We start from the raw sequence: 27,311 nt of genomic DNA, 5'->3' as shown, positions 1-27,311 counted from the left end.
GATTCAATATAAGCTTGAGTGTATGCGCCAAATAAAAAAGCATGGTATATTGTACGTAGCCCCCCCTCTTATCTAAGGGGCTACCTACGATGCCAAATTTGGTTCCATTTGCTTGATTAGTTTTCGAGTTATGCAGAAATTTCTGTTTCATTTGTATGGGAGACCCCTTTACATAGGCGGGAGGGGTATCGAACCATCATAAGAACCTAGTTTAAAAGTAGTTTCCGAGTCTATAAGGAGCAGACAGACAGAAATTCATTTATATATATATATATATATATATATATATATAGATAGATAGATTTCAACGAATGGTCGAGATAGATAATAGGAAAAATGTTGCAGCCCATTATTTTTCAAAAAGTAAGTATTGTAATTAAATTTTAGTTGCAAGCTTACGGTATGTGTTAGTAAATTATCAACTCCCTTAGCTACGCATAGTTTTAAAATCTATGCATATGACTGGTTAGTTTCATTCTTATCATGGATTTATGCAATAAACATCAAATAAATGCAAAAGCCAGTAATTAGCTAAATTTTACATGGCATAATTTTGTTGTCTTGTGGGTCTTGTCTGCTTCTTTGTGCGAAAATGTTCTGTCGCTGGCAGAAAATAGTTCAGAAATGTCACGATATTTTTTGCCGATTTCCAGTTTGTTTTTGTCTGTCTTCACTATGAAAAAATGTTAAAACTCAGTATTCGTGCCACCACTGCCCTTAATGCACTGGAACAGAAAATCATCTTGTGAAGGTTAAATTTCTCGTCAGAATCATGTACAGAGTATGCAAGGAATCTACACCTGCCATTTGTTTGCGTATATAAATGGCCTCGAATCTTATATTGTGTGTGCTGTGATGAGTAAATCAGTGCATTATTCCTATGATATATCAGATCAGCTGTAGAGCTTATTTAGGAGAAAGATTTGTCCGTAAAATATCATAGAATTACACTACTCATGGAAGAACCATTTCCAGGATTTTTTTTCCAGGGGATCCAATTATTTTGAGATTTCAACTCGTGACCATTAGTGTGAGAGACATACATGTTTCAAAATTACATCGTTACCGGATTTCAAAACCAGACAGTTTTCATTAAATCGCAGGAAATTGTTTTGATTCAGTGCAGTATACATTTAGACAGCTATACATTCGAAAATTTCCTCAATTTTTGATCAATCACTACCGAAGATCTATCAATGCACTTGGTACATTAAACATTATTCATATTTCGAATTAGATTTCAGCAAAATTCTAGCAGACCACGATTTACCGTCAAGTGAAATCACCATAATTCTTCATTACCAGAAATGCTGTCATTGTCTCAGCGATTGCTCGCTATTCGCATGTTTTGTGTGACTTGTGTTTGAACATAGTAATTTTCTGAGCAAACATTGAATTATAGGCAAAATGATCACCATTATTCCTGCCGTTGTGCTACAATAAATAAGTACCTCTCCTTAACCGAAACTGTGCAACAGTGACGAAATTGGCTAGAAAAAAAAGACCATGCCACCAAACACAGCACAAAACCGTACCCAATCGATGCCTTACACGGCATCGGCATTGACGGCAGCAGCAACTGCAACAGCCAGCAAAACGTGAAAGTGAAAAATTATATTTTTGATACTCCACTACGAACCGTATCTCTCCGCGTTCAGATGTCTAGCAATAATGTTATACGAAAAACCTGAATCGGTTCGAACGGTTGATTGAATATCCCACCGAAGCCTACTGTTCCCTATAGGCATTTTGTTTTCATGTGAATGTCTCTCCTAACTCATTCGGTGATCTTTCCCCCGGCTCCTTCGATGCCTCTCGCTGCTTCGATCGTACCGAAAAAAAAACAACAAACCAGCTATAGATCTACGGCCACATGAGAAAACTGTGTCTGCGCCAACCTGGCTGCCTTTACTGGGGAGAAATATGTTACCAAACAAGCAAACATTCATACTTTGAGATTTTTATTTGCTTCTATTGATTTTTCCTGCGAGGCAATCGCGCACACTGCACTGCAAACCTCACAGAGCGCAATTGGAAAAACGTTTCGAGCACAACCGCTCGGTCTCCCAGTTTCTTGGAGTCGAATCAAACCTGGCGATCACAGTTTGAGCAAATTGAACAAAAAAAAAAAACAGAGGAAAAGCAAATAGAAATAAGCTCAATTTCTTCTGATAAGAAAAACTGCACCGCTTCGGGCCACCGTCATCGGGCGGTCGAAATACGGAAAAGGAACAGCGTAGGGCCCAGTAGTCCATAGATCTGAAGCAAACAAAAGAAAAGTGAAAAGCAATTTTCCTGCCAAATGGTGTAGGGAAGGTTCGCGCATGGTCTCTTCTTGCAGCAGTTATCCCCATGAAATAGTGTTTTCCGCTTCTCGTAGGTAGGTAAGGCATATATTTTAGGCGACCCAATCGACGTGATTGTTAGCAAATAGGAGGGAGCGGATAGAGGGGCACAGAAACAGAGGAGAATTTATTGTTGATTTATCATCGGTACGCGCGGTTGCAACCATTTATGCCGCTAAATTTGTTGCAATAGAGGAACAAAAAAAAAGTTATCTCCCAACCCTTGATTCTTTCTGCTACGGTGCGATCGAGGGGAAGGGTGGAATATAACAAATGCATTATTTAAATGATATTTAATGTGATCGTTGGGCTTTGATTGTTATTATCGAATACTTGTTGTTATAAGTGGGGAGGGCTCTGGGAGCATTCGTCGTCAACACGAATTCGTGCGCTGTTTTTTTTTGTGACTGAAAAACTGGTCCCTGAACGTCGAGCAGAGAGCTCAGCCTGCCAACTGTTACTGAGGTCTAAGTAAGGTTAGCTATGTACTTTGCCAGTTTCTTTTATTATTACTTTAATAAAGCGATCATGATTTGACCCGAAAAAAAAACCTACATTGAACAGACTCGAGTTTCAATCAGTCGACTTGTTGGAGGCTTGGAGCGCGAGCATTATTGTAGTCAAAGTCTTCACTCTTTTGAAGGTTTGCTATTGCTGTTGCGGGCTGTTATGGTGGCAGGCTGCTGCTGGTATGCTTTTTTGTTCTCACTTTATTTTTTTTGTTAGTCGCTTTTGTAAGAGTTGGCTGACTGGCTTTCAACAAACCATCGCAATGGGATCAAGGATTGTTGGCTATTTGGTGCAAGGAACACGCAAAGAGAAGGGCGATGAACGTTTGAATTTAGGCATTTAAATTTAACACATGTTAGAAATTAAGCAAAAGCGTGTCCTTTGAGTGGAATGTTTATAAGGAAAGCGATGGATTGGATGATAATTTTGTTTAACAGCTTTAACATTTTATTTGTATTTTAGCTGTACCACATGTCTATTTTAGAAATCAGAATACGTATTCGTATACCCGACAATAGTACCAATTACAATTCGGAGTTTCTCAGGCCAACTAACCAAGCTTTAAATCCACAATGAAAAGTTAACACAAAGCGTCTTAGGCTGGTATGAATATTTTTATTATTTGTAAATTAAGACTATTTGTGTAATGCAATTCTGAGTATTAACGTCTTCATGAATAGTCAAAAAGATGTTGTTTTCCAAAATATTCCAGCCATCTGCAGTAAGAACCATTCGAAATGGATTTTATAGCTTCCAGAGGCTTATTTTTTTTACAAGCACCGATTGAGGGAAAGTGATAACATTCCGGAACGAGTTTCCATCACTGCTGTCAGAATGTTATTGCTCTTCCTTCTCCGGTTGCCACTGGAATGGGCCTTCTTAATTTTTCACCACCACCAATTGGGATGGAATAAATATGTTAACTTTGTTGAATTAATTTGTAGATCAGTCACGCTGATAGCGCTCTGCTATGAGGGATTTTTTTCCGCTCTCGAGAAGCAACGCATTTTTTCACGCCGAAATAGCTCTATTTTGACGGGACTTTGACGAACCAGTAATTATCATGTTTCTATGCACGCCGCGGTGGCGACCGCCAACGGCATGGGAACTTTGCAAATGTTCATTGTTTGAGCCTTGGTGGGGGTGATGAGCAAGTTTAGAACCACAACTATAAAACAACATGTATTTTACATTATAGCAAATAATCACCCTCAGATTAAATATTTATACGGTTGCGCTGTGCTCGCTGGACCATTGGGAAGGGGGGTGACGCTGAAGTCGACATCCACAACGGTGGGGACGAAGACTCACCAAACTCACCTCTTCCCCAATTAGCACACCAAATGAAGGAAAGTGTGCGAGAGGAGAAGGTGGTGGGTTGGGTGGCGATGTGGAATCGGTGGCGAGCGGTGGTGGCGGTAGAGCAATTATCCCGTTCCGTTGTCTTAAAGATGTTCAAACAAACTAGCCATGGATGAGTGGGAAAGAGAGCGAACGAACATCAGTGAACCATCGGGAGAACAGGAGAAGGAAAAAGATCATAAAGAAATGGGCATAAGCAAAATATTTAAACACTCTACGCGCTCTATACTGTTGGAGAGTAGAGGCAAAGCGGGCGAAAAAGACTGGCCAGTCGTCAGTCAGATTCAACCGGATTGAGGAATATATGAAGTTGTTTCGATTGAACACCCTCGGTGGTAGACCGATCCAGAAAAATCTGAGTTTTTTTTAAAATAAAATATCATTGCACTTCTATAAACTAGTTTGTAAAAAGTAAGGTAATTTGTTGTGCTTGTGAGCAACAATGATTGCAAAGATTTTGCCCATACAGATCAAAAATCGAAGTTGGTACCAGCAGTACACCTAACCAGAAATGTAATGAATAACAGCATATACATATTCTGAAATGTGGTGACCGACATCTTCAAATAAATTATAAAATTATTGTTTATGAGAAAGTTAGAAGATACTGAGAAGTAAGCACATATCATCGGTAAGAGACGTGTGTGTGAGAAAACTTACGAAAAAATCTAAGGGCCTTTGATTTTTTCGCAAATTTTCTCACGCACACACGTCTCTTACCGATGATAAGTGCTTAATTCTCAGTATCTTCTAACTTTCTCATAAACAATAAAAAATTAACTAACCGTAATTTAAAAAAAATATAAAAAATTTTAACACTTCACAAACCGGTCTTACATTTTTGATGTTAATATATGCAATTTAATTTGTTTGTTATTGCCAATACAAAGGTAAATTGCATTTGCTATCAGATTATCAGCTTTAATAGCATGCTGCGGTTGTCAGTTGTGCTGATTTTTTTGACGTAGGACTACGTCTTTCGGGAAGATGGGGGTACAATTTATGAAAAGCGAAAAATGAAATTATGAAAGATTTTGAACGTTAATAACTTAGCTGCCCCTGGACCAATTTCAATTATTTTATCACCAATCGATCAGAAACATTTCTACGCATCGATAACAATGCTCTTGACTGTTGAATTTCAAACTGAAACTATTGAAAAAGTGGTATATGTCAAACATTGTCCAAAAGCGTCGAAATAACTAACAAATCCACCATTTACGTACATGCATGTGCTGCTTCCCCAACACAGTCATCAGAGAATGGTTCCTAGATGAAACAAGTCGAAGTGACATTCGCCTCCGATCTTCGGGTGTGTACGAATAGGAAGGATACAATTGCGGAACATTTTGATGCCAATTCAGAACCACACGCTCGCAACGACCACACAAAATGCTGTTTTTTCCTTGGATTTGTTTTCCGTGCTGAGCACCAATGCTACCCACACCCATGCTTGGAATACACAGTTTTGGTCACGAACTGCTTATTTGCTAATAACTTTGCACACAGTTGACGGAACATAGTTCTTTTTGAAGCAGTAGATAGAATAGAGTGTAAGCTTGTTAAAGATATGTAACATAAAGTAGATTTTAATGCTAGTAGTAAACTGTATTTGTTTTTGCGTTGTAAAAATGAGGTGAGAAATGCTCACTACACATCTCGGAATTTAAGTGTTAAATTGATTAGGGTTGATTGGCTTTAATGTTTAATCTTCGCATATCTATAGTAAACTATGAGCCTAATCTATCAATTACTATAAAGAAAAATAAATTTCAACATTTGAGTGAAAAGTTATTACCAAATGAGCAGTTGGGTGTGTTCAACTGTGCATGCCCACACCTGGACCCTACCTATCGACCCATCAACTCATGAACCGGGAACCCCGAAGGAAGGCGTGATCAGAGATGTTATGCCTCAGAACTTCCCGGCAGCGTTGACTGGGATTGAACCCATGTCTGCTGGGACGCTTACCACTACACCACGGGTGCCGCTGCTATCAGAGTTGTCATCTTGTAATCAAACTTGGAAGCAGGGGATAGTCTATATAAATTCTATTCTCTTTTCTGAAAAGTACTTGGTGGCCCTGAAAAGGGCCGTTTTGTTGCATTGGTGATAAGTTTTCTCCTCCCAAACCGTACAGAAAACTCTAACTCTAACTCTTTTCTGAAATGTACTTGGTAGCCCTGAAAAGGGCCATTTTGTTGCATTGGTGATAAGTTTTCACCTCCGAAACCGTACAGAAAACGTCCCTGTCGCTTCAGAGCGTAGACGACATCCATGGCCGTGACGGTTTTGAGCTTGGCGTGTTCAGTATAGGTGACGGCATCGCGCATATTGTCGGCACATCTCGAGTTTCCTCGAAGATCAGACCGGAGACGCTTGACATAAGCACGACGACGAATGGCAGGCTTGGCAGTACCTTTGATTTTTCACCTAGAATGACGATGACGCTTGGTGCCTCCTTTTCCGAGCACTAATATGGTACCGGCAGAGCTGGTTGTCTATATAATAGGTTGCTATCTACGCTTTAGGCTCAGTTTCGATTCACCAGTTCAACAAGAAACAAGTGTTAAGTGCTCGGTAAGCCCGCCATTCGTCGTCTGGCTCGACGTAGTTATGTCAAGCGTCTCCGGTCTGATCTTCGAGGAAACCCGAAATGTGCTGAAAATATGCGTGATGCCGTCACCTACACTGAACACGCCAAGCGCAAAACCGGCCATGGATATCGTCTACGGTTTCGGAGGTTAAAACTTATCACCAACGTAACAAAACGGCCCTTTTCAGGGCCACCAAGTTCATTTCAGTAAAAAGTTAGAATATAATGTATAAAGAGTAACCCATGATTCACCCATTCAATTGGGTTCTTTAAGGGTATTGAAGAAACGCATATTCGTAATCTGCATTAAAATCATCATTTCATCAATTTTGGTTCACTGTAACTATTTTAAATAAGAACGATTACATTTGCAAAAATCACCTTATTAGCGCCCCTCGGTGTCACTTTGTATGGGAGCGAGCTGTCAGTTTCAAACAGTGAAGTTATTATTTTGCTTTAAATCTTGATCTAAAAATCGAGATGAAAGTGTAGGGGTTCGAACAAATATCGCTGTGCTCAGAAAACGGAGCTTTTTCAGATGATACATGAAAACCGATAAATTTTTCAGAATTTAATAACCCAATTGTCACTAAATACATCAAAATGATTTAAAAATCAAATAATTTGTTCGGGAAATAAATTATATTCATATCTTATCGGTGGATTAAATTTTTTTCCGTTTCACTTTCATCAACTGAGAAATTCTCATCGTATGCATTTTCCTGCTACGCGACATCTTCGAAAACGTCCGAACCGTAAATAAATACAGATTACAGTGAGTACAAAAGGAGAGGAGCCAGTGTCGCTAATTGATAGCAAACTACTCATGATGGAAGGAGTCTGTGTACTTTACTGGCGTGTTCAAAAAGAAAGGCAATCAAAATTTCATTTTTTGATTGTTTCCCAAACACAGACATCATAATTAAAGAGCATCTTGATTATTTACTGCTGTATCATTGATGCCATCCACCATGCCTAAGGTGAATCATTAATCCAACATCGTGTCATGTTCTCGACCGTATTGCAGGGCCTCCATATTGCCCAAGGCCTAACACTCCGAGGACAACATCAATCTCGGAAGGCACTTCATCAACCATCAACTGGTTATACAAAACCACCCAAAAACAATCGGCCCTTTTCAGGGCCACCACAACTTTCTACAAAAGAGTTGAGTTATGAAATTCTCTTAATTCCAAAACAATATCCGAAGCAACAAACTAGAAAATCGAACAAAAATTTCGTAGTCCTACGTCAACAATGCGGTTGTGTCATGTACACCACCCTCCAACTTTTTTTTTCCCTGAGATGGCACGCTGTTTTAAAACTATCCAAATTTAGTTCGAATCCACCTAGATTGGTCAAAAATGAACCTTCCCAATAAAGGGTAGAATAAGTTGGGAGTAACAAGTGGACAAATAAATAACATCGATCGGATTCAGGCTGACGTTGTCCATTTGTCAACTTGTCACTTCCAAATTCGTTAAACTTATTTTGTGTAGGTTGAGTTTTGACCGATCTGGGGGGATTCACCCAAATTTGAGTGGATTCTACCCAAATTTGGGTAGATTTGAAATAGCGTCTGATGTACACGATATACAATAATTATCGAAACAGAAAAAATGTTAAACCTCCCGGATGTCAGAGTAGATCTTCTATATGTAGCTACGTTTTGAACTACACTCAATTCTGTTTTTACTTAATTTTTAAAATTTTCGAGTTTATCCTTATATACGATGTTTACAGAAATTTCAATACCTCAATTTTTCTTTGAATTCTGTCTGATTTTTTTTAAACAAGTTGCACTGAATTTAGTTGCAATATGAAATCACACGATTCACAAAATTTTCGTAAAACAGAATTGAGTGCACATGTTGGTGACAATAGATGGTTCTTATTAAAAGGAGAAACTTCGCCAAACACATCGAAAATGCTTCGTTCCAGAGTTATCAATGTTGCCAAGGGAAATACAGCACACAACTTCTTAGGAAATTAGAATAAAAATTGCTACCGAGATTCAAGATAACCAATGTCGCTTGAGAATATACGCTGATAAAAATATATTATTATTATTATTAGAAGTAGATTCCATTATTTTTCGAGATCAAACTGGATTTTTTAACCTACTGCACATTTTTTTAAAGATTAAGCATCTAAAAATTCACATTCTTAAGTCCAGGATTGGCACTTTGAATAATTAGGATCAATTAGAAAATCTAGGGATAACACCAAGGTATTTCAAGTTCAAGGAAGTTTTGACTAAAGTGAAATGAAATTCAGGGTGATTGTGATTCCAGATTCTATTCCTAGGAATATTCGAAATAATTTCTGAGAAGAATGTTAAGAAAGTCCAGATGAGGGTTCCAAGAATAATTTTGAGGCTTTTGAAATCTGAGGCTTTTGAAATCTGAGGAGTTTCTAAATAATACTTTAGCAAAATCCAAGGAGGATAATTCCAAAAAATTATACAGACAGAGAATTTAAGGAAATTTCTATAATAATTTTAAAAGTAGTTTTAAAGGAATTCCGAGAACATAACCTTCTACAGAATTCTCAGCAGAATGCCAAGTGAATTTTTAGTAGAATTTAGAGGAAAATTCCATGATAATTCTGATCAGAATTTGAAGAAATCTCCGAGGTGAATGGCATGGGAATTTTAAGGAGAATACAAGTTTGTTGTATATAACATTATGAAAGCAAGTTTCAGCGAATTCTTGGGAAAAACATTTAAAATTTTAAGAAAATTTTAAAGAAGAAATTCAGGAATTTGTTGAAGTGTTCTGCAGAAAGTTTATAAAAAAAGAACAGAATATATCTCATGTTTGTTTAAGGGTAATTGAAAAGAGCTCTGTAAAAAGAAATGATTCTAACCAAATTCTTGAGAACATTACAAAGGAATCATGTAAAGATTTTTTAGCGAATTATCAAAATAGTTAAAATATAAACAAATGATCAAGATTTGAACGCAGAAAAACAATTTGAATCCTGGGAAAATTCTGCTTGTGGGTCCTAGCCCAAGTAACATTGCAGGTTTTATCGCGGTTGTATAGCATTCTACAAGTCTAAATCATGGTCTCCAGAACCCTCATAAAACCAAAATTGTTACTTGGGAGAGATCTTCTCGGTTCAATTCCATTCGGTTTTATGCTTAAATTAAATGTATTTAGCACAACCGGGAAAAATGGAAAAACTTCATGGATTAAGGTAGGTAAAACTGAGTAATTGATAATATGCATTTGGAATCAAGGTTATGTGAAATTGGTTGATGAAGAAAGTATTATGCACTGAGGGGCTGACAAAATTGAGAAAGTTATGTATTTCAGGAGATAGTCCAAGTATTTACAATGTACAAGTTAATGCATTTCGACTGAAACACTGAGAAACTATTGTTTCCTGTATTATGTGTAGGGTAGAATTTATCGAACCGAATTATTTACTTTTTCAAATGCTTACGCAGAAAGTCTCGATAATAAAGGAAAACCTAGATCAAAATTGGAACTAGTGTTTCGGCACATACAATCCCAGAATTACTATCGGGAATGAAAATCACTTTAACAAATATAATAATTAAATTAAAATATACACTAATGGGAAAACGGCGAAAAACGGGGTGGACCATTTTACCCCAGGGGTGTATTATAAACTGTTCTCCCCTTTCATATCTTCATGGATCTTCAGGATGAGGTTTAGAATGGGGGCTCGTATAACTGCGCAGTTCATTTGCTGGGCGTTTAAGGGTTGATTGAGCTTTTAAAGCAAATTGTTTTAAATACGAAGCGGTGTTTCGATTAGCTTCGGTGGTAGGAACGATGGATTTGTATATAGCTCTCGAGCATTTGAATGAAAAAGAAAATAAGTTTAACAGACATCAAATACATCAAAGTGATGTCTTCCTTTATGACATAGACGTTATTTATAATAATACTTAAAAAAAAAAAAAAAATCACAAGGAGCAAAAAATGCAATATTTTCAAAATTCCCGTGCCAAAAACGAACGGTTTTGTGGTTTTGCAACAAACATCGAACAGTTCGAAAATCGAACGGGTACAGTAAATTCCTGAAACCTCTACAAACATAGCTTATAGGGTAGCTGTACTAGTTATGGCTATAGGTTCCTATTATGGTGTGTTCAAATTATGGCCTATGGAATTCTCATAAGCCATAATTGGAACACACCATAATAGAAACATATAGCCATAACTGATTCATGATGATTCATTTTGCAGGGAACAGTATATTACAATATACTACTTTATATTAAATAAAATCTTTTAAACACACGTACAAACGATTTTTGTGCATAAGCACTCCGGATGTCTCCAGTAAAATGTTTAACTACCAATTGGCAATGTTTGAAAAATCATTGTTCAGTAATTTATCGATGGATTTTAAAGCTATTTAGTTTCAAATGACGTCAAAAGATTTGAAATCCGTAATAAATGGCTGAGTTATGATTTTTCAAACATTGCAAATTTTCCGGTACACATTTTACCGGAAGCATCGTGTTATTAAATACAACTGTCGGTATATAAACGAAATGAGACAGAATTTTAATATTCCTGGAAATAACAATCAAAAGCAGAAAATATTATATTCAATTGAGAGATCAAACCCAAAACAAATCGTAAAAATCCGTAAATGTCTGTCCTAGACCGCATATCCCTATGTTGTAAGTCCGAAAAATATTCAAACATGGATTTGAATCGGAATAATACTTTATTTCCGGACCAGTCTATTCAGGTCCCATCACAGAAGAGCCACAAGAAGGCGCATATGAATATGAAGGATATTGTATATGGTTGTGAGGAGCGCGTGTGTGATTTGGCTCTTGTTGCTGCTATTTGCCTACCTTCCTACCTACCCGCCTATGTATGCCCGGCAGGGTGAGAATCAAATTTCGTACAATGAATGTTTAAGAGTAATAGTTTGTAATTATTTTCCGGTCAAACAGTTAGCTTCGAAAGCAGCAGCAAGAAAAAAAAGACTAGAGAGGCAAAACACAAAACGAGATGGACCAGCGCGGATTTTTGCGTTTAATGTGGAATGGTTCCCCTGCGCGTCTCCCGCTTGCTGTCTCTGTGCTGTATCTGGTGGTGAAGTATTTTTTTCTATACGATGTTCCCCTGTGCCACAAATAAGGCAAAAGAGCTCGTGGCGCGCAGAGAATATGAAAAATTGAAAATTTGAAGGAATTTTAGATAATCGCTCGAGAGGAAATAGCTCTTCTTAGATAATCAGGGACCCCTACCTGCATCCGATGAGAGGTACCGTTTTATGTTGACCACCGAACAGTGAGGTCGATATGTGGAGACTGTGTTCGTCGTATGCTTCGTTGTGGGTCAAAGTTAAAGATATCATAAATCAAAAGTACTCACCTTGGTACTGGTAGTTCGGGGCATTCCTCCGAGTGCGATGGCATAGACCTCCACCTCGTAGCTTTCCACACCGGACTCGCGATCCAATTCCGCAGCCGTAGACAGAATTCCCAGCTTCGTATCAATATCAAATAAACGGTTCACTTGTTTACCATCACCGGTTACATTCGTCACATAGTACTCGATATCACTGACCGAATTCAAATACGCCGACACAGTCAGGATGCTCGTTCCGATTGGTTCATTTTCCGACACACTACCGAACATGTCCTTCTTCACAAACACTGGTCCATTGTTCGTTGGGATTGTCGTGAGGATCGTGATATATGCGTCACTACTCTTGCGCTCGTTCTGTACGGCTTCGTCGGTTGCCCGGACCGATAGTTGATAGCGAATTTCTGGCTTCGATATGGACTTTCGAAGCGTAATGGCACCAGTCGATCGGTGCAGTTTGAACAAATCTGTATTTCCACCCGTCATCTCGTACGTCACTAGTCCATTCGAGCTCGAATCAGCGTCATGGGCGTTGATGTACATGACCGGATTCGGACTATTATCAACTCCGACTCGAATGTCTTTCATGGGCAGAATGGCAGCATTCATAGAAACAAACACCGGTGCATTATCGTTGATGTCTTCCACTATGACTGTGACTAATTTTTCCGCGGACATACGTTGCGATGGAACTAAAGCTTGATCGGTCGCGATCACCGTTAGGCGGTACGTGTCGATCGCCTCCCGATCGATGGCATGCAGTGTGTGAATAACACCTGTCGTCGGGTTGATTCCAAAATGACGATTACGATTTTCTGGATCCTGGTTGGAGATCTCGTATGTGACTTTCCCATTCGGACCGGAATCTGGGTCTTCAGCGGTTACCGTCACGATCGGAGTTTTGACAGGAATTCCCTCACGAATTTGTCTTACGATTGCCGTGTTTGGAAAGCTCGGTGGATTATCATTCGAGTCGATCACGTTCACCATGAACAGAATCGTTGTCGATAGTCGTGGGTTGCCTCCATCCGAAGCCGTTATGTTCAGAGAGTAGCTTTGAGTGTCCTCATAATCAAGCGATTTATGCAGGTACAAATAACCCGTGATTGGATCGATGTGAAACGTGTCCCGACGATTGCCGGCGGCAATCGAAAATGTAATCTGACTATTAACACCAAGATCCATATCGGTGGCCCGGAATCGGATCAACTCCGTCCCAACCGGTGTGGTTTCATTGATCGAGATTTGACTGAGGGTCTGGGTGAACTCCGGTGCATCATCGTTCTCGTCCAATACCTCAATTGTTACCGTCGTGCTGGTGCTTAATCGATTCTGCATCGATGCATCATGGGCAACGATCGTTAATTTATACATTGACACCGTTTCACGATCGAGGGCTTTGGCGAGCGTTATCTGACCGGTAGCATCATCAATTACGAATCGCTCATCGCTGTTCCCCTCGGCAATGTAATAAAACACATCCCCATTAAGACCCTCATCGGCGTCGTTCGTGTACACCCGAATCAGTTGGGTTCCGATCGATGATCCTTCCGAGATCTGAACCTTATAAGGGGCCCGCACGAATTGCGGTGCATTATCATTCACGTCGGTTATAAAAACTTTTATCTTAACTTTATCCCGCAGACGGGTCAATCCATTATCGGACACGGTCGCCTCCAGCATGATAAAATTTTGTCCGGTTGTCTGCACCAGCGCTTCTCGGTCGAATTCGTGCAACGTTTTTATAAATCCGTTCCGCGAGTCGATTGTGAAATCTTCCTGCTTGCTCGACAGCATATAGATCAGCTCAGCATTCCGGCCAATGTCACGATCAACCGCAGTCAGCTTCCCTACAAACGTGTCAGCTGGTTCATTTTCGGCCACGCTAAAAATAAACGTGCTATTGGTAAACTGCGGTGGGTTATCGTTTTCATCGATCACATGAACAATCACCGGAACAGAGGAACTGCGCGAAGGGTCACCCTCATCCGTGCACGTAATCGTCAACGAGTAATAATCTCGTTCCTCACGATCCAGTGCACTTTTCACGTACAAAAATCCATCAGGAAAAATCCCAAATTTCTCATCCACATTGCCTTCAATGATCGCATATGTGATCCGTTGATTTATTCCGGTATCAGCATCGGAAGCGGCCAAGGCGAAGAATCTCGAATTCACAGGCATCGATTCCAGCAAGGAAGTCTCGTAGGAAGTATGATCAAACACCGGAGTGTGATCGTTTACATCTTCAATTGTTACCGTAACAGTACTCTTCGTTGATAACTGAGGATCACCACTATCCGATGCCGTTATTTCCAAATTCAATACAGTTCCCGGGTCAACGAGTATCGGTCGGTTCAGATAGACGACTCCGGTCGTTTCGGAAACCCTAAATAGATTTTGTGGATTGTAACTTAACCCATAGACGATTCTACTATTGGCTCCTGAGTCGGCGTCTTTCGCTTTTGAAAGATAGATTTCCTGTCCGACAGCTGTATTCTCCGGCAAACTAACCTCGTCGTGATCATGCATAAACACTGGAGCGTTGTCATTCAGATCCACTATCGTAACGTTTACAATTGTCTGTCCAAATGCCAATCCATTTCTGGCCGCCACAGTAATGCTATAAAATGCAGCCGTCTCTCGATCAATGTTCTTCGCACTGCTGATCATACCGGTTCTCGCGTTGATTTTGAAACTCTCTCTCGGATCACCTTGGAGAATAGAATATTCTACATTTCTCACTGATGGAGACGATTTCGTCCGGATCTGTCCAACCTCCCGTTCACTACCCATTCCATCTAGGCCATTGTCTTCCACCAACTGAAACTCGTACCCACTCAATGTGTCGAATTCAATTTCTTCCATGATCGATTCCTTCATGATCTCCACCACAGCATCCTTCTCAGCCCGTCTTCCTCCTTTATCTTTTGCAGCAATTACTATTTTGTGCAACGGCTTGGACGACTTCTTCAAGCTTCCCCTCAAAGTAATTTGCCCACTGTTGCTGTCGATCACAAACAGTCCATCTCCTCCACTAACGATCTCATATGACACCATTGCGTTGATTCCTTCGTCTTGGTCGGTTGCCTTCACTTGAAGAATAGACCTCCCTGGAGCAGTGTCATCTGGTAAGGCTAAAAAGTACTGCTTCGGATAAAATTCCGGATTATTATCGTTGGTGTCTTCAATCTTCAGCTGCACCGTCGCCGTGGACGATTGCGGCGGGGTACCTTGATCGCGTGCGATCACTTGAATATTGTAGTTGGAAACCTTTTCCCGATCAAGATTGCTCTTGGTAGTCAGCTGACCAGAAATTGAATCCAGGTGAAATACGCCTGGATAGTTTTTCTCTACGCTTGGATGCATGGAATAGGTTATGCTACCATTTGTTCCCTGATCGTGATCAACGGCTGTTAAGATAGCTACCACTGTTTTCGGTTTGGTATTCTCGTTTAAGGTTATGTTCAAACGGGGCTGTGAAAACTGAGGAGCTTCATCGTTTTCGTCTAATATTGTCACTTTGAGCTGGGTATGTGCCCACTTTGGATTAGGGCCACCGTCTCGAGCGGAGATGCTTAGCTCAATGTTTCCGTTTACTTCGCGATCCAGTTGAGCTTGGGTCGTTATCAAACCGGACGACGGATCAATTTTGAACCATTGATTATTGTTTCCCGACACAAAATCGTAGAAAATTTGAGCATTTACTCCCGTGTCTTCATCCGTGGCAGTGATACTGGCAACATAAGTTCCTGAAGGGGCGAGTTCACTCAGTACAGTCGAGTATTCCGACTTCTCAAAGACTGGTTCGTGATCATTCACGTCGTTCACGTGGATAATAAGATGGGCAGTTGCCGTTCGAGGAGGAGTTCCGCGATCAGTTGCCACTACGGTTAGATTGTACTTTCCAATTTCTTCACGATCGAGCACGCCATTAACACGCACGATGTAGAAACTGGGAGACTTTTCCAGTCTAAAATGGTGAAGATCATTTCCGGCAATAATCCTCAAGCTGGTGTCACCATTGAGGCCCTCATCCATATCAACAACGGATACAGCTGCTACAACGGAGCTGTTGGCGGCATTTTCATCAACCGTTGCATAGCTCCCCGTGGGTGGGAAATATTGAAACCGAATTACCGGATCATGGTCATTGGTATCCACGAGGTTAACTGTCACGTACGTTCTACCGTCCTGTCGTGGTGATCCGTGATCGCGAGCAAACACCGTAAATACGCAACTTTTTGGACATGTTCCATCGGGTCGGGATAATGATTGACAATTTTGATGGGGACATGTAAGTTGTTCTGTAGTTGAAATGACTCCGGTCTCAGGGTCTACTGTGAATTGCGTTTCCGTATCCGAAAGGTAATAAGTTATCTTACTGTTGTCTCCCAGATCGTTGTCTGAGGCCATTACCTGCAGAACTGGAGTCCCTGGTAGAACGCTTTCATTCAACGAAACAATGTAATCACTGTGATCGAAGATTGGAGGATTGTCATTCACATCCAAGATCGTTACGTTGACCTGCAGGTAACCAAATTTTGGAGGAGTTCCTCCGTCTTTAGCGGATATGTTGAGCATATAAGAGCCCATTGTTTCCCGGTCGAGTTTTCCGGTTGTTTCCAGATGCAGATAATACACGTCTCCGCTGGGATTGGTGGTAACTGCCAGACGGAACTTTTCATCGTGGTTTCCGTCTACGATCCGGTAGTCATCAGTGACTCCATTTTCGCCTATGTCCTTGTCGGTAGCGGCATCCAGTAACAGCCTGGTACCGGAAATGGCACTTTCCGAAAATGTCACTGCTATGCTAGGTTCCGGAAACTCCGGAGCATTGTCGTTGACATCTACTATTGAGATGCGGACTTCGATCGGGTACGTTGGTTGACTGGATAATACCACCAGATCGTAACGATCGTTTTTCGTGACTTCTCGATCGAGAATAATGTTTGTTTTGATTTCACCGGTGTTTGCATCGAGAACAAATTCCCGTGGTGGTTCATTGAAGCGATAGGTGAATCCTGGCTTTGTTGGAATGTACCCCACAACCGTTAGACGAGGTTCATTCTCAAACACTTCAAATTGAACTCTGGTATCAACGGCACGAGATTGCATTGCACCATCATTGGACGATCTTCGTCGGGCTCCTATCACTACACCGGGGCCCGGACCAGGCCCAGGCCCGTGTGCACCTACGCATTCTATCGCGGCGTACAATTCTAGTATGACTAGCAGCCAAAAGGCAATTTTCAAACTGGCACACCGCATTTTATCTGGCTTTTGTGTCGAATCAGACCTGCTTCCTTCCTAGCGCACTTTTGTTTCACTATTTGCTGCACCTAAATTCTTGGCTCCACTTAAACGGTGCGTCATAATACTGCTGGAGCTCCATGGAAGTGAGGTGATTGTTTTCGGCTACCGCGAGCACTCACTTCACGATCCATCACAAACAGTTGACACTTGTCGCATATCTTGAACAAACTCTCCTGGATGCTGCACGTGGCTTGACGTCTCACTTTTCGGCAATGCCCACAGCATCCACCACTACACTATTTAACGCTAATTGTGATGATTAATTTTATTCCGATTTCATGTCTTCAGCCAACAACGGAGCTCATTTTAAAAATTAAAAATCATTATAGCCGTACAACCCGAATACAAACTACGCACACTGGTCTTCTCGGTGCTTCTCGCTGTCGGACGATTTCTAACTCTTCTTCGTTGTCTTTTCTCTAACTCTTGTGCACTTTATCTTGAACCTTTCTTGACACCGCGCACTGTGCCACTCTTGCTACTCGGTTGTTCTCTTTTTCTCTCTTCTTGAAAATTTAAAAACTTCAAGTTTTCAACATCATTTTTTTCCACTTTTCCACTCGTTTACTGCTCTGCTCTGCACTATTCCAGCAACACCGAATACACACACCTGAGCGCGGAGCAATCCTGAAACACAAAATTTTTCTCTTCAAATTTGTTGTTGTAAATTATTAAAAGTATATCTGCACATACAACAGTACCACAGAAAAGGAAGTTTGTCCGAGAAAAAAAAAAGAACCAACAACAACAATAACACACACGTAACAAGCTGAGAGAACTTGGCTAAAAAGGAATGAACTTTCTTGAGATGGCCAAGAGCACACTCAAACACGCTCAGCTCGTATAACCTACCCCGTACACAGCGGTTCAATCTAGTGAGCATGGAGGTATCCAATACAAAAGCATGCTGAGCCCTGCGGAGGTGCCACAGCATAAAATCAGCACATTCACACACAGCCTACTACTATAACACCACTACCACCACCAACAACGAGACGGACGATGGTCGTCGTCCGCTCCAACTGAGACAGGGAGGTTACATACAACACATTTGTTGCATAAAATTCTTGCTGGTTGTCGTCGTCTCCCAAAATTACTCAAGGGAAAACATTTTTCAAGAATTTCCTCTTCCATTCTGCTGCGCTGATGTTTGAAAAATGATCGTCGTCCGACCGAAGGAGGTTGACGAAATGCACGAAAAATGATCGACTAATAGCGTGATCTAGAACGTAATCTTTGCTGACGGGGTGCATCGAAACGTGCAAAAGGAGGCACAGTGCAGCAACCAACCAAAGGCAGCCATGGGGAAGAAGATTTTGCTCAAAAGGCCAGAGCGCACCGAGGAAAAAAAGGCAGCATGTAATTTCTCAATAGCGCAACCAGTACCGCTCGGGGCTAAGTAACAACAAGTCTTTGCACCGGAGTCCACTCAAGTCGTCGACGATGAGGAATGCATCGGAACAAGGAGGCTTCCTCGGTTGCTTGGTTGCTCTCTGCGTTGGTTGCCGCGTATAAATGATCGGTAGTTTCGGTTTCCCAAGCGAATGCAAATTTTCCCGGGAATATTCTCAGCCACAACTGTCGGTTTTGTCTATCGTGAAACGAATACTATCTATCATTGTTTTTTTTTTGCAGATTCAAAACATGCCAGAAACAAATCCTTGCTATGACATTTTAGAAGCAGTTATTAAAATATTGATGTATGGCTGACACGGAAAATCACCAATAGATCCTTGGATGCTTAATTATCTGCTTCAGAATGTAGTAAGCGCCTTTGTTGTCAGTTTATTTTGTCTCCCAAGTAAAATGCATACATATCAGTCATAGAAACATTCTGCCTTAAGTTTGATATAGAATAAGGTTTAATTTTGATGAATTCAGTTCCGAATAACTTACAAACCGTACTATTTGCTAAATTGTAGAGCCAATAGCAGTGATATGGGTTGAAACAGTGTTTTGTGAAATAAAGTGATGCAGATTCTATCAAACTAAATTCGCCAATATAATAATTAAATTAAGCAAATGAAGTTATAATTTCCACACTAACGGCCTATTTCCAGAAGAGAGTGCAGAAGGCTCTGCTAGTGGACGGTTTGTTCCCGAGTGTGAAATAATTTTAAAAAGCTTGGCTACGATTAAGGTGTTCCGGAATCATTCGTTGGTGATCCTGGAGAAAACGATTTACGGGATATTTTGAAAACCATCTCACCACGAGAGAATATGCTTGAGTGAACGTGTTTTATTTTCCAGGTAAAATTCGCGCTGGATGCGAAAATATCTTGTTTTTTATTCGGGCAGCTTGTGTTTAGTGTAATTACCGATTTGATAATGGTAGTAAAGTCTGTAGCGCCTCTAGTGGTCGTAGCAAGAAACTATTAATAGCGTTTTGATCCGGAAGGAATGTTTATTTAGTAGTGAATTAATATACCTGTTGAAAAGTTATCGAATATGGAACGTGACAGACGTGAAAAAATTTTGCACACTCACATTTTGATGGACGATTAAACTTACGTAAAAATGGTCTTTGGACAAATCCCGGGCCAACCATTTTACTTTGCTAATTGTAAGGGGGATGCTCCGGATAAATTCAAATATGTCTTTGCAGATAAATTCGCTCGCAAGTTGATGATTTGGCAAGGCATCTGCAGTTGCGGAAAGAAAACAAAGGTTTTCATCACTGGAGCGACTATGAATGGACAACTTTACAAGGAGGAGTATCTCCAGAACATAATTTTGCCGTTCATTCAATCACACGAAGGTCCCGTAAAGTTCTGGCCTGACTTAGGCAGCTGTCATTACAGCCGCGATGTCATAGAATGGTATAAGCAGAATAATGTCGATTTTATTAAGAAAAGTATCAGTCCACCAAATTGTCCAGATTTTCCTCCCATTGAAAATGTTTGGGCAATTATCAAATTGGGCGCAAATTGAAGAAATGTGGCAAAACAATCAAAACACCATCTGATTTGGAGAAGCGGTGGAAACGGATGGTAGATGAAGTTGACAGTACTACTGTGCAAGACATGATGAGAGGTATTCCACGAAAAGTTCGAAAATTCATCCGAAAAGCCGAGGAATAATTTTGGTTGTATTTTTCCCTTGTACTTTATTTCACCTTGGACCTAATTTGTGCGGCCAAATGCTAAATGGAACAGACTTCATATGTACACGGTGTTTAATGTGTATTATAGCGTTAATTCTACTATTATTGTATAACTTTCACTTTCACTAATACACTATTTACTTTCAATATCACTTTTAAAAAAATATAACAGATACGTATTTCGTTTACTACGTAATAAGGTATATCATTATTCTACTAAAATGCTCATCAATCAATTGCTACCGACCTACATCCTCCATGTGTGAAAACTCGTGATCTCAATCTTGGAAACTGTTAATACCATTTCTATTATAGTTATCCTGAATGTTGGCCGAAAATCAGAACATTTCACTCAGATATTGAAGTTCATCACCAGAAGTTCGCGATCCCGAAATTTATTCCAATCCAGCTTTGAATAAATTGCTTGATGGTAAACCTTGTTACCCACCAAAGGCATTATACAAATATAAGCAACATTAAACAAAAGTTACATAAATATTTAAAAAAAATAATGCAGTGCCTTCCTGTTTTTGACCTTACGACTTTATCAGTTATTTTGGTCTCCAGTTTTGTTCCAATTCTTTTTAGATGATAGTAAAGCATAGTTTGAAAAAAATATTGCAAATTTCTGTTCAATATGATGGACATAAAAGGAGCGTTACATATCATATAAGATTACATTAAAGATCAAGTAAAGTTATGAGTTTATTCATGGAATATTTCAAATCTTGTATGCAACATTTCTTGCAAGTTGCTAGTTTGGGTGAAAATAAATTTAAGTTTACACGCATGAATGTTTACATTACCTGTAATATTCAGTACATTACCAGCCATCTCTGATTTCTAAAGTAGTATATTTACACAGCAAAAAATGGTGTAATATTACTTGCCAAAAAGGACAAAATTATCATTAATACAGTGCGTGAACTGACATTACGCTGCTTTTACTGCATTTGTTTATTTTTGTGGCCATAAAAATTAGATGAGATTGTCTCTTGGATGTAATATTATTTTTTGCTGTGTATACACTAAGATTATTTCACCGAAATCTGTGAAATTTTACCGAAATCTCAACAGCTGAACGTTCGGTAAACAGTTCGGTGATTTTCACAGATTTCCTGTATTTGTTCACCGAATATCTGTTAAAAATTACAGGAAAACTGTGAAATATAACCGAACTGTTTACAGAACGTTCAGCTATTGAGATTTCGGTAAAATTTCACAGATTTCGGTAAACTAATCTTAGTGTGTAGTTATGTCATAAATTGATATTTTAGATTGTAAAACCCCAATTAAAATCTAAATGTAAAATGATATTCTAATTAAATTTGAATTTTTTTTTTTTCCAGTACCAACAGGTTGAAATACTAACCCGCACGATTCTTAATCTTTGGCTGCAATTAATTTTGATAAATGTCCTTATAGACACTTCAGAGAAATATTTGTTATTGCTTTATTAGCGAGTTTTTCAGCACAATGGCTACTACTAGTTTATTCACCAAACACTTTTTAGATCTTCGTGACTTGGCCGGGGATGAGATTTGAACTCATACTAATTTGCTCTACTAGATCCTAAAAGAAAATCGAGCACTGTTTCTCCCACTTTTTGGACTATAATTCAATTGCCTTGTGGGCCAACAACATTTCGTGCCAACAATTCTATATTAAGCAATACAGGTATTTACTGCATCATCATATTTTTAATATATAAAATACGATCCAGCATCCCCCGTCTTCCCTACTTTCAAACATATCCCCGCACTAATGTCTCCTTCCCCTTGCGCCCCGCCCTATACAACCCGTGCGACGATACGAGCCCTCGCCTGGTGATGGACCCGGTTTTATGATGCATATTATACTACTTCTCACTCTCTCTTTCTCTCTCGCTGGAGCACGGTCGCTCATCGCAGCTCACGACGACGACTTGTTCCATCCATCCCAGGTCCCAATCGACCCTACGATTGCCCACTTTTTGCCCACTGCTGTTGCGCTGGCTCTCAGCTTTCCACTCTGAAGAGATTTTCCATCCTCCCATCCCTAACCACCATCCTTCGTTCCCACCGTTGTTCCCCAACTCTACGTTTTGTGCATGTGTGAGCAACTCCGTCGTCGGCTGTTTAATTATTCAGGAGTTGAACAACAACAGCGACAACGACACTGCTCAAGAGGAGCTGCTCTACCAACACTAATTTGATAAATTAACACTCGCATGTGCTCTCGCTATGCTGCCTTTCTGGTGGTCAACATGTGAGTTGTGTTCCGTGTAGTTTTTTTTTTTGATGAGTGAGATCGTGGCTGCACTGCAAGGCACGTACGACATGGCGTGCGAAAATTGTTGCTGTAAAATTAAATCAATTGTTTTCACAATTTGATTGATCATTCCTTGAACTAACGTTTTGTTTTAGTTGAGAATTTTTCCATTTTCTTTTCATGGGTTTTGATCGGAAAGTCCCACCGATCCAGCAACACTTGCCGAAAGGTATTTAATATGGCCGCAATGGACCCTGTTCCAGCACAACTACACCCATAGACCCGCAGCACATCACACTCACTTCCCCGGTAAGAGAGTCTCTGTTTTGCTTTCAATCCTCTTCTTACACAATTCCTTCTAGCCAAATTCCTCGCCCGCTAGAGACCCCACCGACCGGTTGCCCTCCCTCTGTGAACACTCCCGGGTGCCCACATTTCCATCCCATTCTACTCTATTCATTACGCTCCGGTTCTTCGTTTTCGTCTTTTCAATCTTGTTCGCTGTTGCTGTTGTTGGTTCAGTTTTCTCGGATTTCTTCTTGAAAAATAGTCAGATTTTTTCACTTTTCCCTTACACTTCGTTTCTACACGTTTTACACCGCTGCTGCTGCTGCTAGTCACTGCTCACATTCCGTATCCGTTTGTGGTATCTATGGATATCAGATTCTGGCTTGGCACTTGAATGCGCTATTCTCACTCGAAATTCTGCACCAAATTAGACACAATTTATCCACAAGTATGTTTTCCACTAACAATGCTTAATTTTTCGACTTATTAGATCTACCGAGCTAGATCTGAATTGCGCTATTTCGCTGTGCCAGATTCACACATACACTCACACATGCGCCTTCAATCTGGAGGATGATGTCTATTCCGATGGAGGTAACCAAATTTTTTTGCCTCTTTCGCCCGGGTGAGTTGGGTTCAAGCACACGCAGGCAACTTTTTCTTGTGACCACCACCACCGTCCGCGGCCGATTTTCTCTCCCGGACCAGCCGCGAGTAGAGATGACCTGTTGCTGGCGGCAATGATTGGAGCGCGATGGCGCTAGGAGGGAAGATGTTGCGCTCTCGGTACACAGGGCCCGTACGAGAGGGGCAGCAACAAAAACACTAATCAGCTAAAATATCTGCAAAATTAAATGGAAAAAGAAGAGAAAATTAGCAAACTTTATTGATCAATCATAAATCATTATCGTCCAAGTGACGTGAATGAAATGACATATGGTCGGTGGTGAGTTTTTCTGCACTCGTAGAAGGCGGTTCGTCGCTTGCTGTTGTTGGCTGGCCATTGAAGTCACTGGATGGAAATTTTGAGTTATGACTCGGCTAGAACGATGATTCCATCGCTAATCGACATAAATGGTAGGTACTGTTTGGGGTTCAATGGCCTCGGAGGTGTAACCTTTTTACAATTGACACCAACATTTACATTAATATGAAAGGTTTGAGACGATTCTAACAAGGAGCATGTAATAGTAGATGTTGATTGGTCCGTAAGCTTTGCTGAAAACTTGTAGAATAATGTTCAACAGGGAACGGGACCGACGTAGTGGTTAACTTCCATGCTTCTCACGCTGAAGGTAAGAGTTTAAATCTCATTCCGGACAAGTTACGAATGACCTTCGATGTGTTAAAATGATTATAGAAAAGAAAGCTTCAACAATAACTGTATATTGAAGGATTACAATAATTGGTTATTGTAGACATATTAAAAGTGTAATAACAGCAATGCTAGTGAGGTAAGACTTTCAATAGTTATACGAAATCTTTGGTTGTCAACACGGACAATGCTCACTACTTCTTGGTGCCTGGAAAAGCAGTAACAGTTCCCCCTAATATGTGAGTCGTGCGAGTCTCTATCACTAGTGAGGTGATCGTGTGAGGTACTTCTTTGTTCAAATCAAATGGAGAGTCACACGATTCGCAAAATAGAGAGAAGTATCCAATATCTTGGCAGCTCGATAGCGTCAGACAGCGATACCAAGATCGACACAAGTGCATGAGAAGGGTTAGGCCTTTAGGAGTTTACGAAATATATAAATCCAAATTTTGGTTTCTACGCGCTGTTTAATACCTCAAACGTGCAGGTCTTCATCAATCTATTCTTTATGGCCTTACAACTGTATCTTAAATACTGAACTCTATCGTCCATGTCTTCTCAGAAGTCGATATGAACAGAATTTCAAGAACATTAGTGAAGGTGGGAAACGAAAATAATCTTTAAACACTTAGAAAAAAATTATGTAAATTTAGGTGCTCTGAGAGTGACATATACGAGCGTCACATTTGACATAAATTTGAGTCATAACAGATGCGAAATAAAGCTCAATCAATCGTACTCTTCAACGAGCAATGAACTTTTCAGTCTCGGAGCACTTAATATTACATGACATGTTTGTTTACGTCTCATCTTTTATGTCAACGATTGATTCCGTCACGTGTAAAATTAGTTATTTCTAAGTGTGTAGATATGGTATAAAGCAATATTTTTGCTATTTAAGGTAACCTTGTGAGCTAATTTACTGCCATCAGAGGGATATTAGTTTTGTCGAGCCCTAAACTTTTTTTTTTTAATAATGGCATATAAAACAGTACAATACTTTTGCTCAATGGCGCTATCCAGTCAGCTATTTTTAAACTTAATTATCCGCCATTTACATCCAAGACTACAAGACTCAAATAATAGGATCTTTGTTTTTGTTTATGACTGACTATACTCTGAGGTATATAATGGTAATCAACTTTTTGAAGATTATTTACATTAATGAAACCTAAAGCTCCTGCTAGAAGTATCCATAGATTATGTCAATAAAAATTATAACCAATTCTAAGATGGTTTCCATTAATATTAAAATATTTATTATCATTGAAAGTTAACTAGTACAAATATTTTCAATCGTAAAGTTTGTCATGATCCAGTATTTATCAATGGTGTCTCTTACCAATGTTTACCTTACTGTTTAGTGTTCGGGAATCTAATACGGAGCCCAGATTATTGTAAATAGACAAGCGCTTGGAGCTTCTGTCAAAATCAGCCGTATTGCTTCCCGAGATACGTTCAGATCTAGCTCTTATTTAGTTTGCTTGTGAGATTTCGTTGAATATGATGCAGCTTTGGCAATCCTTCCTTGGTAATGTCTTATCAGATTTTCATGGATGGCTTTTGGATAATTTTTGTCTTAATTTTCAGTGTGTTTAAAAAAATAAAGATCCGCACGAGACATCTTGATCATCTTCGAAATCTTGCTGATACTCATTTTTTTTCAATTATTTTAGTCACTTGGGTTATTATAGTGTTACTCTTGGGTCATTCGTGACTTGTCCGGGGGTGAGATTTGATCTCGTGACTTTGGTATGAGAGGTATGGATTTTAACCACTACGCCGGGGTCGCTCCATACTCATATTTGTTTTCTCGTACTACATAACAGCACCTTAGATTCTTTCCAGCCGGCATAGTTCCATAACTAACGATTATTGATATTATAAACTTAAATTTTACACGAAACGCTCAGGTGTCTTAAACTATGTGCAACTATGTTTACGCTGGCCAACTGTCAAAACCATTACTATCACTAAATGTTGCTTAATAATCACTTGTCACCACTACAACTATCCTGATAGTAAGAAAAAAGTTGTGAAAATTATTGACTGAAGCAAACATATCATCTATTCTTAGGGATGTCTTAAGTCTCCTTGTCGCAATGTGTATGACCAGAGCCATGGGAATAGGATAATCCATATTTTTTGCTTGCTAGAGTCACCTAGTGAACCAATTATGAACTATTCTCGCCATTATCAGATAAGCATACACAACTGAACACTCTTGTTGATACTTTTTATAGTGTCAGGATAAGTGGTCGGAAAATCATTCTCAAATCTTACTCAATGCGCCTCACTGTATAATAAATTCGTGAAGGAATCTGCAAACATAACTCATGCTTGAGATTCTCATGCATTTTCAGGCACTCACACTCACAACGCCAAAAAATCATTCCAGCTTAAAACTCATGAAAACCACTCAAACGTTTTTCGCATTTTGATTTAAATCAAAACAGGTGTAGTAAATTTGGCTGTTTTGCTATGATCATGTAGGATAAGTGTGCCAGTTTTTGGCCCTAGTGGACCTATCTGCTTTTTAATCATTACTAAATTTATTTCGATACAAGGCTAGATCATATATTTTGCCATATATCTTCGTAAAAAACCATGACAATTTACTTTAAATATGATTCAGGCTCTAGGACCAAAAACTGCAGCACTGGCAGTGGTGTGGTGTGTTTTGTGACTGCATAATGTAGGTTTGGCTACGAAGAGAATATCCTACACGTTCACCACAATGCAGCCCCGAAAATGATAAGAGCAAACAGATTACGAAAGAAGACGGAAAACAAAATGAGGGAAAACGTAACACGTCGTTACGAATGCTAGAATCTAATTTATCCAGTGCATAATATCTGGG

General features: G+C 39.8%; 1 protein-coding gene across 2 annotated transcripts in view; it reads right to left on the bottom strand.

Annotated features, from left to right (window-relative positions):
* Nucleotides 1-23,949, bottom strand: part of ft (cadherin-related tumor suppressor fat) — a 168,152-nt gene extending 144,203 nt beyond the window's left edge. Inside the window, exons 1-2 of one of the 2 annotated variants that reach the window (XM_065239177.1) lie at nucleotides 23,424-23,949; nucleotides 12,186-18,122 (exon numbers count right to left, since the gene is read on the bottom strand). In XM_065239177.1, coding sequence (XP_065095249.1) covers nucleotides 12,186-17,450 — 5,265 coding nt within the window. In that variant the 5' untranslated portion in view covers nucleotides 17,451-18,122; nucleotides 23,424-23,949. Of the gene's footprint in view, nucleotides 1-12,185; nucleotides 18,123-18,256; nucleotides 18,273-23,423 lie in introns of those variants that run through there. The other variant, XM_065239178.1, reaches the window with a different exon arrangement.
* Nucleotides 23,950-27,311: the final 3,362 nt, after the last annotated feature.

This window comes from Ochlerotatus camptorhynchus, unplaced genomic scaffold (genome assembly GCF_037179485.1).
Source record: "Ochlerotatus camptorhynchus isolate MF236.1 unplaced genomic scaffold, CSIRO-AGI_Acam_v1.1 ptg000052l, whole genome shotgun sequence".
NCBI classification, from domain to species: Eukaryota; Metazoa; Arthropoda; class Insecta; order Diptera; family Culicidae; genus Ochlerotatus; species Ochlerotatus camptorhynchus.
Note: the sequence above shows the minus strand (reverse complement) of the source record. Positions and strands in the feature narration are given on the sequence as shown.